At 38.4% G+C, this 14,754-nt stretch overlaps 1 protein-coding gene across 1 annotated transcript in view; it reads right to left on the reverse strand.

Annotated features, from left to right (window-relative positions):
- Window positions 1-1,317: 1,317 nt before the first annotated feature.
- Window positions 1,318-14,754, reverse strand: part of nrd1a (nardilysin a (N-arginine dibasic convertase)) — a 104,144-nt gene continuing 90,707 nt past the window's right edge. Inside the window, exons 30-32 of the mRNA XM_055156006.1 lie at window positions 13,002-13,118; window positions 10,821-10,910; window positions 1,318-7,403 (exon numbers count right to left, since the gene is read on the reverse strand). Coding sequence (XP_055011981.1) covers window positions 7,179-7,403; window positions 10,821-10,910; window positions 13,002-13,118 — 432 coding nt within the window. The 3' untranslated portion in view covers window positions 1,318-7,178. The remainder of the gene's footprint in view (window positions 7,404-10,820; window positions 10,911-13,001; window positions 13,119-14,754) is intronic.

Genomic DNA, 14,754 nt, shown 5'->3' on the forward strand with positions numbered 1-14,754 from the left:
GCCCAAGCTCAGGGTCCTTCCCCCCCAGCGAGGTGACATTCCAAGTCCCCAGAGCTAGTTTCCATGTCCGGAGACATCGCCTCTGATCGCCGATGCCCCCCCCCTTTGACTGCCGCCCAGATCTCTCTGCACTGGCCCCATATGGATCCTTCCGGGGGAGGTGGGTCCTTGGGAGGACGGCCCCAGGTTGCTCCTTTGGGCTGAACCCAGTCGGGCCCCATGGTGGAAGGCCTGGCCACCAGGCGCTCACTGGTAAGCACCCCCCCCCGGGCCTGGCTCCAGGGTGGGGCCCTGGTAACGCCAATCCGAGTGATGTCACTGGCCTCTGAGTATCATTCATCATAAGGAGCTTCTGAACCGCTCTTGGTCTAACCCGTCCCCCAGGACCCGTTTGCCTTGGGTGACCCTACCAGGAGCATGAAGCCCCCGACAACACAGCTCCCAGGGATCATTTGGGGACTCAAACCCCTCCACCACGTTAAGGTGTCGGTTCAGGGAGGGGTAATTATTCTTGTAATTAATGATAATTCTCTCTTTTTCCTCCTTTTCTTCTCTTTCTTTCCCTGTTCCTTCTCCATCCTTTCTTCTCCTTTCATTACCCCTTTGTTCCTTTGTTAATTATTTATCATTTACTTATGTATTTGATTTTCCTTTTCTAATTGGACATAAATGAATGCCTAAAAAAAAAAAAAAGTGGTTTATAATTGTCCACAGATCTTCAGTGTTCCAGGGTTCCCACTCTTTTTCACTGACAAAATTTAAAAACTGTGTGAAAAGTGAATTTTCCATGACTTTATGTGTAAAACTGATCAGACTTTTGCAGTATAACTAAGTATTCTTCCCATCACTGAGTACAGATATGTTTTATAAGCAGAAACTCTTATAAACTCATCATGGTGAGTAATTAGGACCACTGCTTAAAATGGACTAGTTCTGTTTTTCATGTTTTTAAGACAGTAAAAATCAGATAGAGCACCTTTAACCTGGCCAAATTGAATAAATTTAACTCAGGATAACAGTGTAGAGATAATTATAAAACCCATTATGATTTCAAAAGTGCATTTTCTGTTCCAACACCTCAACAGCAGACCACAGTCCCTACAGGCAAACAATACAATCTTATTAACACACACATAGGCGACTGCAGTCTATTCAATATTAATTAGCTCGAACAGTGTGTAATAGTCACTCTACTTACCCAGAATGCCTTGCTCTCCTCTGGGAAACGGGATAAATACACAATCAACAATAGCGTACTTGTAATCCGAAACCGATAATTCAGTAATTCAACCCAACAAAATCGACCGAAAACGTGTATTCATTCACCTCAAATCTATTTATTTCCTGGTACAAAGCTTCTAGGTCCAAATAAAACACAGCAAAACTCTCAAACGCACTCAAATGTACACAACTTAAGCTATTTTTACAAGTCATTGCTTACAAGGCCGTGTTAAAGGCGCATTGTGTCACTTTTTCCGGTGGCGGATCCGTCGTCCGTCGTCCGTCGTCGCTTTTCTCCATGGATATTATGTTATTGCTTTGTCTGGAATGTTTCGCAGTGTGGCTTTAAACCCTTCTATCTTCACGGAAACCAAACCAGACCACGTTCCGAGTCAGATCTGCGGAGAGGCGACGCCCGCTCCCAGTCAGAATGTAGTTTTTCTCTGTATTTTTGAGCTTTAAAACCACCCGTAATTGAATAAACGCGAAGTAGAGCCGTTTAATGTCACACTGCGGAACATTCCAGGCAGAGCGATGCACGACGTATCCATAGAAACAAGCAGACGACGCGACTTCCACCAGAAAAGTGACACACTGCTCTTTAAAGTGCCCCTTCAATGTTTAAAAATGAGCTAAGAGTAAGAAGTAATGTAAAAGTTATAATCACATTTCGCCGGAACAGCTTGCAGATAGAAGAAATAATTATGTGTAAATACAAAAAAATGTGAAGTTTTCCATGACTAATAATACAATATTTTGATTTTTTTGTTACGTGTGGGTGGTTGCGAGAAGCGAGTTTCATTCCGACGATTTTGGCAAACACTTACATAAATGTAGAATGAAATATTTCTGATCCGTTATTATGATTTTAATGTTGTTTTCTCGTCAAAAACAAACCCGGAGTTGCTTTACTCAAACTGAAAACGCTCTGTTCCATCTTGGATTTACACAATTTGTTTTAGTCTCATCGAAACTGCTTCACTCCTCGACGCACCAGCAGATATTAGAGACTTTCTATAAACTGTACAAAAGTTGAAACTAAATATTCTAAAATAAAAGCAGCAAATGAAACAAAACAACTCCTGGTATGTTTTTGAGGATTATAACGTGACTAAACGCTCACGAGAGTCAGGTTTGAGTAATATAAGACCTTTAAATCAACAAGTTTACTGATCCAAAAAATCGTGGAAAGAAATGTGAAATGTTTAAACCTACAAATATCAGTAATACCTTGGAAAGTAGAAAGAAAAACCTTAACTTGTATATTTCAGTTTCAGCATTAAACTTTACTTTATTACACTGCCATAAAGGAGCATCTGCAACTTGAATTTTTAAGTATTAATCTTGATTTGAGTCAGTTTAGATTAATTTAGAAATGCAATTTTTACTTTAAATTCCCAGTAAAAAGGGTGGACAAGATGAGACGAGACACGAGATTGAGTCCACGAGAACGAGACAAGACGAGATTTTGACATCATTTCTAAACTGTAAATAGTCTGATTTAGTTCCCAATGTTGTCTTCAGAATTTGTGTTTACCGTATTTTTCGGAATATAAGTTGCACTTTTTTTCATGGTTTGAGTGTTTCCTGCGACTTATACTCCAGTGCAACTTACATATAAAAATTTTCACACTGACAGCGGCACAAGAGGGCGCTCTAGTCTTGTGTGTCAGTATCTGCTGCTCCTGTTCCTCCTGTACCACTGTCACTTCACTCTACTGCACATGTCTCCTGCAGAAAGAGCCTCCATCCTGCTGCAAGTAGTGACATAAGCAGTCGAATACGGTAATCGAGCAGCAGAAAGTAAGTTTGGAGTGAGCAAGAAACTTGTGACACCGGGAGAGTGCGCCATGAAACTTTCCTGGAAGTCACTGGATGGATCGACAAAGCCTGGACTTCAGAAAGGCCGGAATAATTCTAACTGGAACTGATGCAGAGTCTGACGAAAGCTACACAGAAGAGGAAGCGGTGCTCTGTTTACCTCCGGAGGTCGTGGAGTTGCTCAGAAGTGACACCGAGGATGAAGAATTGAATGGATTTAGTGATTTGGAGTGAGATGGAGAGTTTGTTAAACTTGTTCTGTTCTGTTGTTTATGTTATATTTATCTGAAGAACTGTTCATATGTGACGTTAACAGTTTGTTGTTCTCTGTTTTATTGTTATTACTAGAACTTGTCTTTCAAGATGAAATTACTATGGGAAATATTAATCACGGGAACTAAAAGGTTTAAAAGGTGCACCATCCGCCCCCGCTTGACTCCATCTAGATGTCATTTTTTTCCTGGAATGCTCCACAGTACGGCATTTAATTTAACTATCTCCATGGAGACAAACGGCCACATCACCGGGCCAAGTTACAGGTCAGATCTGCAAAGAACTGAGCCCCACTTACTTTGTAATAATGCACGTTTTTGTGGTCGTGTTGCGAAATAAAAACTCTCTAGTTTAATAAATGCATAATATATTTGTTTAAAGCCATACTGTGGAACCTCCCAGGCAATGCAAAAAAAAAAAAAAATCAACATGGAGACCAGCAGAAAAGTTACACAGTGCACTTTTAACTGATGTAAAACTATGCTAAATATCTATCAAGGGAAATAGTTTAAAAAGTGCACCATGTAATTTTTTTGTATGAGTCCTGCACCTGGTTGTATCCATGGAGATTTCAAGATGAAATGTCAGTTCCTCATCGCTGATTTTATAAAATAAATTTCCTCAAAAAAAGTGCGACTTACATGTTTTTTTCTTCTTCATTACGCATTTTTTGGCTGGTGCGACCTATCCTCCGGAGCGGCTTATAATCCGAAAAATACGGTATTTCATTTAATATTTTTGTTGTCATTTTAGCCCGTGCTTTTTGGAACTACGGCTTCTCAAAAGATGCAACCCGCCCACACGTAACCTTTTTTTTGTCCAAACCAAATGGGGAAAAAAATCTCATGAGATCTTGTGGCGTTTTTGTTTTTGTGTTTTGGAGATCTTGTCCCATCCCTACTAATAACTTAACTACTCAAATCAATATTGTGAATTCAAGCTGTTACGAAGCTATAACTTATATCATACAAAGTTCCTCTACATCTGTTTCAGTACAAGTTTAAGTGTAATTTTTTGGTGGGTGAAAATGTTACGAATTTCGCCTAGAACGTTTCACACTTTGACTTTATCTAACCCCAGTGGAGACTACAACCTACGCGAGAAGATAGAGAACATTAATGCCCACTGGGAACATTCCAGGCAAAGCAATCACGTCTCCATAGAAACAGACACCCTCTCGAAATGTTACATAGTGCATTTTAAATTATGTTTTTGTTTTTTGCTGCAAATTAAAGTGCGTATGACAGGTGAGATTACTTCACTAAAACATACCGTAGTTAACATGTTTGGATTTCAAATTTGACTTATTTTTTTGAATGAAGTGTATAATTTTACTTCCTGGCAGTGGAGTTGATTTCATAAGTGTTACCTAGCAACCGTAATGTAAACAAGAGGCAAAACTTGGGCTAAATGACACCGAAGTTATGATTAGACTCATAAAAATAAATTACAGTGTTTTTATTTTGTTAAATGAAGCTTTAAACTGTAAAAACGTCTTCCTGGTGCATAAATGATCTTGTATTTTGGATTAAATTTTCTGCGTTTCAGAACTCAGTGTTACTTCTTGCATTTTTGTCCAATTTTATTTTCAACTTTTTCCCACTAATTGCTTTTTAAAGGTGCACTGTGTAACTTTTGTGGTGGAAGATCCGCCCCCTGCTTGACTCCATGTAGATGTTATGTTAGGTTATTTTCTCCTGGAATGCTCCACAGTATGGCATTTAGTTTAACTATCTCCATGGAGACAAGCGGCCACATCACCGGGCCAAGTTACAAGTCAGATCCGTGGAGAACTGAGCCCCACTTACAGTAATAACTTATGTTTTTGTGGTCATTTTGTAAAATAAAAACGCCTATATTTTAATAAATGCATAATATATTTGTTTAAAGCCATACTGTGGAGCATTTAATTTAATCTCCATGACGACAACTGGCCGCATCACTGTGCCGTTACAGGTCAGATCTGTGGAGAAGTGGGCCCTCTTAATATTAACACAAATTAATAATGCACGTTTTTGTGGTCATTTTGTGAAATAAAAACGCCTATATTTTAATAAACGCATATATTTACAAATATATTAGTTTAATGCCATACTGTGGAACATCCCTGGCAATGCAAAAAAATAAATAAATAAAAAAATCACCATGGAGACAAGCAGAAAAGTTACACAGTGCACCTTTAACTGATGTAAAACTACGGTAAATATTTATCAAGGGAACTAGTTTAAAAGGTGCACCATGTAACTTTTCTGATAGAGGGTCTGCCCCCGCTTGACTCCATCTAGATGTTATTTTTTTCCCTGGAATGCTCCACAGTATGGCATTTAACTTAACTATCTCCATGGAGACAAGCGGCCACATCACTTTACCAAGTTACAGGTCAGATCTGTGGAGAAGCGGGCCCACTTACTGTAATAACGCAAGTTTTAAAACTATAGTTTAATAAACGCCTAATATATTTGTTTAAAGCCATACTGTGGAACATCCCAGGCAACGTAAAAAAAAAAAAAAAATCACCATGGAGACAAGCAGAAAAGTTACACAGTGCACTTTTAAATGATGTAAAAACTAGGGTAAATATTTATCAAAGGACCTAGTTTAAAAGGCGCACCATGTAACTTTTCTGATAGAGGCTCTGCCCCCGCTTGACTCCATCTAGATGTCATTTTTTTTCCTGGAATGCTCCACAGTATAGCATTTAACTTAACTATCTCCATGGAGACAAGCGGCCACATCACCTGGCCAAGTTACAGGTCAGATCCACGGAGAAAGTGGGCCCACTTATTGTAATAACTCACGTTTTTGGTCGTTGGTCTGGTCGTTTTGCGAAATAAAAAAGCGCCTCAAGTTTAATAAATGCATAATATATTTGTTTAATGCCATACTGTGGAACCTCCCAGGCAACGCAAAACAAAAAAATCACCATGGAGACCAGCAGGAAAGTTACACAGTGCACTTTTAACTGATGTAAAACCATGCTAAATATCTATCAGCGGAACTAGTTTAAAGATGCATCGTGTAACTTTTCTGGTAGAGGATCCACCCCCGCTTGACTCCAACAAGATGTCATTTTTTTTTCCTGGAATGCTCCACAGTACGGCATTTAATTTATCTCCATGGAGACAAGTGGCCACATCACTTTACCGAGTTACAGGTCAGATCCGTGGAGAAGTGAGCCCCACTTGCTGTAATAACGCAAATTTTTGTCAACATTTTGCAAAATAAAAAAGCTCCGGTATTTTATTAAATGCATAATATTTTTGTTTAATGCCATACTGTGGAACATCCCAGGCAACGAAAAAATAAAAAATCACCATGGAGACAAGCTGAAAAGTCAAAAAGCTACACAGTGCAACTTTAATTGATGTAAAACTATGCTAAATATCTATGACGAGAATTAGTTTAAAAGGTGCACCATGTAATTTTTTTGGTATGAGTCCAGCACCTGGTTGTATCCATGGAGATTTCGCAGAATGTCCCACAGTATTGCTTTAAACTTTCTTATTATAGGTTATTTTTTATTTTTTTACAACAAAACAACACCTTAAAAAAACATGTATTCTACTGTAAGTGGGTCCACCTCTTCACAAACCCGACCTGTAAACTCGGTGCTTTCTTTAATATCACGCTACAACAACATCTCCATGGTGACGGACCCTCCACCCGGAAAATTCCACAGCGCACCTTTAACTTTGAGGTTCTACGTGTTAATTAGAAGAATATTAAACCCGTCATACGCACTTTGAATCATGGAAAACTACAAAAGATGCTATTTCACTGTACGTAAACTCGCTTATTTCTCCTTCCTCTTCACATCAGCGTTTGCATAAGTTGTAGTACTATTTAGTCTAATGAAATACTATTTACTCGAGTATTTTGTGGTACGGGAACAAAGGCAGGTCCTTAGTGAAAGTGGGAATGTCCATTATGGGATTGGCACCGGGGATTCTTTCCGAGGGGGGCAGGTAGAACAGCCTGGACACCTCTCCGTACGTGGATCCGCTCTCCTCGTCGTCGCCGCTTTCATCCCCCTTTCGTCTCTCGGCTCCCCCCTCCGCGTCCTGCTCCTCCACGCCGAAACCGACCACCTGGGGGCGACAAAGCTCCGTTACAGATTTCACTTACAAGGGAGTGGAATGTGTGGAGCTGAGCAATGTGAGCAGTGGGAATGTTTTTTTTTCTCTTTTTTTTGGAAATATCTTTGAAAGTATTTGAGTATTTTTATTTCGAACAGATGGAAAAAAGACAAAGTGAAATAGGAGAGGTCCACAGTCAGTCTTATGTCAGTAAAAACATGTGATTTTATATTAATTTAAGGTGCTATATTACACAAAATTGACTCTTGTGATCTTTAAGACGTGTTAGAATGTTGTTACCTCATCAAAATCTGAGTTGTTTTTTGTTTCATTCACACATGTTTGACTACGTTATTACATCTCCAAAGCTGAAAATGTTCTATTCTAGCTTTTCGATGTCACGAAGTGGTACTTTTCAAGTTAACAGCTACTAGAGATTGGCGATTCCAGGGCTGAAATGATCAGTTTGAGAGAAGAACTCAGCCTAAATATGCAGGGTTTGTGTATTAAACATGTGTGAGTGAAACAAAACACAACTCCAGGTCTGTTTGTGATGAGGAAACAACATTATAACAGATCAGAAAATAGCATAATATGAGCCCTTTAATGCATTGTTTCCCAGAGAGTGGGTTGTGACTCTCATGTGGGTCGCAAAAGATTTTTTTTTGGGTCGTCTTGTCACGATCTGCATGTAGGTCTGCAATATACAGGTCCGTTTGCGGGTAAAAACGACAAAATATTTTATCTGAAGTGCCTTTTGTTTTGGGGCTTAAAAATGCAAAAATCTGAAACCACCCTTCAGAGTGGAAAAGTTGAATACACTCCGCCGTAGTGTTTCTGTCTACACTGCCCAAGACGCAAAACTCTAGTCAGACCTGCTCAGGTTGCGTACACGTTTACGTCACAAACATCACCACCTAGTGTCACCACGTAGCCGCCTGGCATGTATACACAATCAAATTCCACACACTTTTGCATCACTGTATACATATTCCTCCCGAAAACGCTTGAACACAGAAAATTTAAAAGTTCTCTTCTGTTCAGACTGTCATTGTACAAACGTAGCCACAGTTCTGACACATGAAAGAGCGAGTGACTCTTTTGTTCCAATATTGCTGGTTCAGTTGAATGTTGAAAAGAAAAAGAAATGGGCATATTTAATGTCCAAATAGGCGACTTATTAATCCTTTTATTGCTGGTTCAAGGACTGTTTTTCATTGTTTAAAACTTGAGTAATATTAATTGTTCATTGAGACACGATCACTCAGTCAACAATAGAATATCCTCAATAATCTTCAATAGTGGTTAAATCTACTTTTATTTTGTGATTATGAATAATGTTGACTTGAGTTGCGAAGGTCTGAGACAGAGGTGGGGACTTGCAAGTGGTGATTTGGACTCGAGTCAGACATGAGTCACTATTTTTAGGACTTGAGACTTGGCTTGATAAAATGGACTAAGACTTGGGACTCGACTTAGACTTGAAGGTCAGTGACTTGGGATTTGACTCGGACTTGAGGCCTGTGACTTGAGAAGCACTTTTAAATCCGAATTCTTTCTATTCTGATTCACTCTAAGATCTTGTCAATACATTTAAAACGGAAAGATTTAAATTTCTACAACTCAATAGAAATATACTATAATAGTTTAAGTACAATTTAGTTTAAAATTCATATAAATTGCAAAAATCTAAGCTCTATTTGGTAAGACTTATAGACTTGAAATGACTTGAAGCTCAAAGCAGACGACTTGGACTTGACTTGGACTTATGGGCCAGTGACTCGAGACTCGACTTGGACTTGCTTGTATTTGATTTGGGGACTTGACTCGGACTTGAGGTCAAAGACTTGAGACTTACTTGAGACTTGCAAAACAACGACTCGGTCCCACCTCTGGTTTGAGACTTTTAATGGGTTTTAATGGGTCCCCAGAAAGATAGTTTGGGGAACACTGCTTTAATGTCTATGGTATTTCTAATAAAGCAACTCAACTGCATAATGTCACATGCACTGAGGAGAGAAGGCTAAAAACAATAGAGAATTAAGATGCTATTGTAATCCGAGTGTTGGAATGTTCAGTGTAAGTCTGGACCAAGTGTTCGGACTGAATGATGCACTTCATGGACTGGCCCCAGTGTACATTTCAGACCTCATTGTTCCTTACACTCTTTCGCTCGCTCTGACATCTGACGGCCTGATACAACTTTCAGAAACGGGACACAAAAGCCGGGCCTTTTCTGTGGTTGGCCCCAAAATCTGGAACGCTCTTCTCCGTCACATTAAGCGCGCCCCTTCAGTCGATTCTTTTACGTCTCGTTTAAAAACACACTTTTACTCACTGTCTTTTAACACGACGTGAGAATTGCATGGTCCTCTGACTGTCTTTTATTGATTTTATTTGCTTTTTTTAATGTGTTGGTAACACTTTATAATAACTACACCTTATTTAGCCTTAATAAAGCATGAACAAAGACTTAATTAATAATGATTCATGCTTAATAACTACTTAATTACTACCTTAATTAGCGTTTAACTTGCATTTAATTCGCCTGTGCTGTAAATAGTTACTCATAAGTATTTCTTAATTATTACTCATGAACTAACAATTTGCATGTTTACAAATGCATATTTAAGTACACATTTGAGCATTTATTAATCATTAGTAAACTATGACAGAATGATTTACTAATAATACAATGCAATGATCATTCAGGCAGCTGTTATCTGTTAGTTAAGTCTTTTTGAGAGCTTTTCTAAAGTGAAGGCTAATAATGCTTTATTAAGCATTTGTTAAGGTTGGTCAAATTCCACAGAAACAATAATGCATTACTAGTAAATCATTCTCTCATGGCTTACTAATCATTAATAAATGCTCAAATTTGTACTTAAATATACATTTACAAATGGTTAGTTCGTGAGTAATTAAGTAAGAAATATTTACGAGTAACTATTTACAGCACAGGCAAATTAAGTGCAAGTTAAGTGCTAATTCAGGTAATAATTAAGTAGTTACTAAGTGTGAATCATTATTAATTAAGTCTTTGTTCATTATTAATTAAGTCTTTGTTCATGCTTTATTAAGGCTAAATAAGGTGTAGTTATTATAAAAGTGTTACCAATGTTTTTTTTGTTTTTATTGACTTGCTTATTTATGTATGTTATACTTTATTTTATTCAGTGTGTTAATTTATATTGTGTCTACTCTGTGCAGCGCTTTGGAGACTTTGTGTTGGTAAAATGTGATATACAAATAAAGTCGGACTGGATTGGAAACCACAGACGCACTTCCTTTTTCACCGCCTAATGACATCACAAGGTGGATCTGGATGTTATGATCGAGGAGTGAATGAAACAAAACACAACCGTAGATATTTTTTTAAGAATGCTGAGTAAATTTCGCACATTAGACGTATTTTTTTAGTGCTCTTACGTGTACGCTGAGTTTGCGGCTGGTGGACCCTCGATGCTCCTGGAACCACGACACCAGCTCCTCCTTGGTCATCTGCTTCAAGGCTGCGATCTGAAACGCAAACACGGACAATACAGCGCTCATCGTGGCAGAAAACAGATGCTGGTGGTGTCCTACGTGCATCTCTTCTGGCGGAATGTTCAGCAGTTTCCGTGGCGACACAATGAGCACATTAACAAACAAAAAGACAACGTTATATTTTACGTTATATATTTTGCGCACCAGGCTTTACACAAGTCTAGATTTTTTACACTAGATACCTTTCATAACATCGCACTTCATTTTTCCAGACTTGGGACTGGCAAAAACGTCCGTAGGGGTGTGTAAAAATATTGAAATATCGATGTATCGTATCGTTTAATTTGATGATACAGTATCGATATCGTGGGCAAGAGTATTTTTAGGTATATTTTACTCAATAATTTTGTGTAAGAGATACAATTGTGTTGACATTTTCACAGTTTTGATGAGTAAAATTGGTGTTTTTCATTAACTCTGCCCAATCTTAGTAAACTTTTTGTATCACAGCCATGATTTTTTAGCCTTTGTTTTTCACTGAACCGACCAAATCGATTTGAAATTTACCGTACTGAATCGAAAAACATATCATATCACGGTCTATGTATCGAGGTATGTATCGTATCGGCAACTTCTTAATGATACTCAGTTCTAGACGTCACCCAAAGTGTTCGGCTTCCAAAATGAAGCTCATGAGGCCAGCAGTTATGGGGGAATTTGGAGCCCCTATTAGGAATAAGACATTTATTTACGGACAAAATAGCGAAATAAAAACTTAAGAATCACATACAGCGTGATTTAAAATCTCTTACAGCAGTACTTGGGATAATAGACTCAAAAATCTGAGCATCAGGTGTTACAGTTTACCTGTCTGCTTGCACGAAGATTAATTTTATTGAAGTGGAAACGGGCAGAGCCTCCCTCACATGTGAACTGGTTCAGAGATGTTATGATGCATTTGGATCTAGAGAAAATTAGACACTCTTTGCAGGGTCAGGAAGATACATTTAACAGGATATGGTCACCTTTTATTAGCTTATTTAAAGAAGGCATTTAAACTACTATTTAAGTCCGAGCTATATGATGGGATTTGTACTATCCACCTTTTCAACTTATACATTTTGGTGAAATATTATTACTTTTTGTCTGTGTGAATGTTCAGTTGCTTTTATTTCAGTTTTTTTCTGTTTTACTCTCATCCAACATACAATATTAATCATCTATAAGGGTCCTAAGATGTTATTGACAAATATAATGACATGTATATTTTTGGTATACCTTGTTTGAAAGGCTGCTTAATTTTTTTTAACATGTCTGACATCTTATTTTATGGACTGACACTGTGTATTGGATGTCAAAAACACAATAACCAGAGTGTTAAAAAAAAAGAATCACATACAGCGGAGTAATAGTAACATTTTAAGACCAAAATGACGAGGCTCACGGCAGCAGTTACAGAGAGAGGGATGATTTTTCAGTGTAAAGTCAATTGTCGATGGAGCGGGAAGCACGGCCTTGCTCGCTTCCTATTTGGAACACGGCGACTAGCAGGTTAGCTCCACTACCAGTCAAAAGTTTTAGAACATCACACTTTTTCCAGTTTTTTTTACCGTTTCCTGTTGACCAAAACGTATTCTAAACTTTTGATTCATGAAAGTGTCCACCTTTGGCAGATATAACAGCTGAACACACTCGTGGCTCGTTCTTTTTACAATAGAAATCAAATATTCTTCAGAAAGTTCTTCCCAAGTCTGTTGCAGAAGTTTCCATAAATGTGTGGCACTTGTAGGTTTCTTGACTTTCACTCTTTTGTCCAGTTCAGCCCAAACCAGCTCGATGGGGTTTAAGTCTGGACAGGACACTCCATGTTTCCAAGTTTAACATCTTGTTCTTTTGACAGAGCTTGGACTTGTGTTTTGTTATATTTTATGTTTTTTTTTAACCTCTGTCTGTTCAGTTCTTACCTTTGTACCATTTCAAGCTTTTCATTGGACTTGCACGACTTGAATTGCGATAAATAACTGGAAAAATGAGAGCGCTCTAAAGCTTCCGACCTGTAGTGCTTGTCCATTTATATATACAGTCTCTGCTTGTACTCTGTCACATCTGTACAGTCCGTCTTACCTCTTTTAGCAGGCGGTCAAAGACGTACTGCTGCGTGAGGACTTCTGACCAGTTGCGGTCCACCTCCTCCCCCAGGTGGGTGTCCTCGCACTCCTTCAGCTTCACCAGAGCCGTCACCTGGAGCCAAGCACACACACAGGACACCGCATCAGGACTGGCACGAAACCGGTACTGACAATTTGTACTACACTCTAAGTACAAGTGCCTCTGCTTAGTTTGTTCTTAAAGATGCATTGTGTAACTTTTCTGGTGGGGGAATCCATCAAAACGTTTTTCTCCGTGATGATGTTATTGCTTTGCTTATGGTCCACTGTATGACATTAAACGCATCTATCTATCTAGTATTTCTTCATTACGGGGGTTTCTATTGCTCAAAAATCCAATAATTCCTTCTGTGATTAGGGTCGCCTCTCCACAGATCTGACCTGTACTGTAATGTAGCCTATAGTCGTCTCCTTTTGGAATAGATGGGTTTAATCTCTACCGTGGAACATTCCTAGACAAAGCAATAATAATAATGATTCACAGTACGGTATTAAACCTTTCTATCTTCATGGAGACCAAACAAGACCAGGTTACAGGTCAGGTCTGCGGAGAGGTGACCCCACGCAGTCAGAATACCTGTTTTTCTAGATATTTTTGAGCAATAAAACAACTTGTGATTGAGTAAATGTAAAGTAAAGCTGTTTAATGTCACACTGTGGAACATTCCAGACAGAGGAATGATGTCTCCATAGAAACATAGCGCATCTTTAAGTAAAAGTTTGATTTAAGGGACAAGGGATCTAAGGCAGGGGTGTCAAACTCAAATTCACAGAGGACCAAAATTAAAAACTGGGGCTAAGTCGTGGGCCAAACTAAATATTTATTGAAAAATTTCAACAACATCTGGATGTTTTCTCTTCTTTCGAGATATGTAATGTTAAAACCTTTTCTGATTCAAATAAATGTTTAATAATAGTTTTGCTTAAACATTGAATCCAAAACAAGCATAATATAAAATAATAACAACATTTTAAATTAATATTGTCTCTATAGTCTATCTGTAACTGGTGGGCAGCTCTAATACATCTCACGGGTCAAATATAATTATATCACGGGCCAAATTTGGTCCCCGGGCCTGAGTTGGACATGTCTGATCTAAGGGGACACACAGAAACTCTAAACTTGCCGAAATGTTCTACTAGAGTACTGAAAATGAATTGAAAAATGAACTGAAAACTGAAAATTCGAGTAAAAGTACAGCTACTTTTTGTGTACTAAAATGTACTCAATTACAAGTACAGGTATTGCAGTTAAATTTGTACTTAAAGGTGCCCTGTGTACCTTTTCTGGTGGAATGAATGTACTATGGCTTTGAATTTATCTTGCATTTATTCAGTTTTAAGTGGCTTTATTGCTTAGATTTATTAGGACATACAATGTTTCGGGACTAGGGCTTCATCGCTTTTTATTTTTTATTTTTACCCGATGAAGGCCTAGTGCCGAAACACTGTATGTCCAAACCAATCTCACCATTACGTGTGACGGATTTTTCTCTATGTTCTCGGGCTGCTCCCTCTCCTCCAACGCACCCGCTTCAAGAAGCTCTCATTCATTTTAATTTATATAGGTGACTTTATTGCTAAAAATATATTAAAATACATGTATTCATCCTGGGAGTTGGCTTAGTGGCATTTATGCTTTACTGGGAAATTTTCCAGGGAAAGAAATAACTTTAAAAAAAAAGAAAAAAGACTAGCAGATGGTAGAA

This window comes from Boleophthalmus pectinirostris, unplaced genomic scaffold (assembly GCF_026225935.1).
Source record: "Boleophthalmus pectinirostris isolate CB_2022bp ecotype Guang Dong unplaced genomic scaffold, ASM2622593v1 HiC_scaffold_10, whole genome shotgun sequence".
Lineage (NCBI taxonomy): Eukaryota > Metazoa > Chordata > Actinopteri > Gobiiformes > Gobiidae > Boleophthalmus > Boleophthalmus pectinirostris.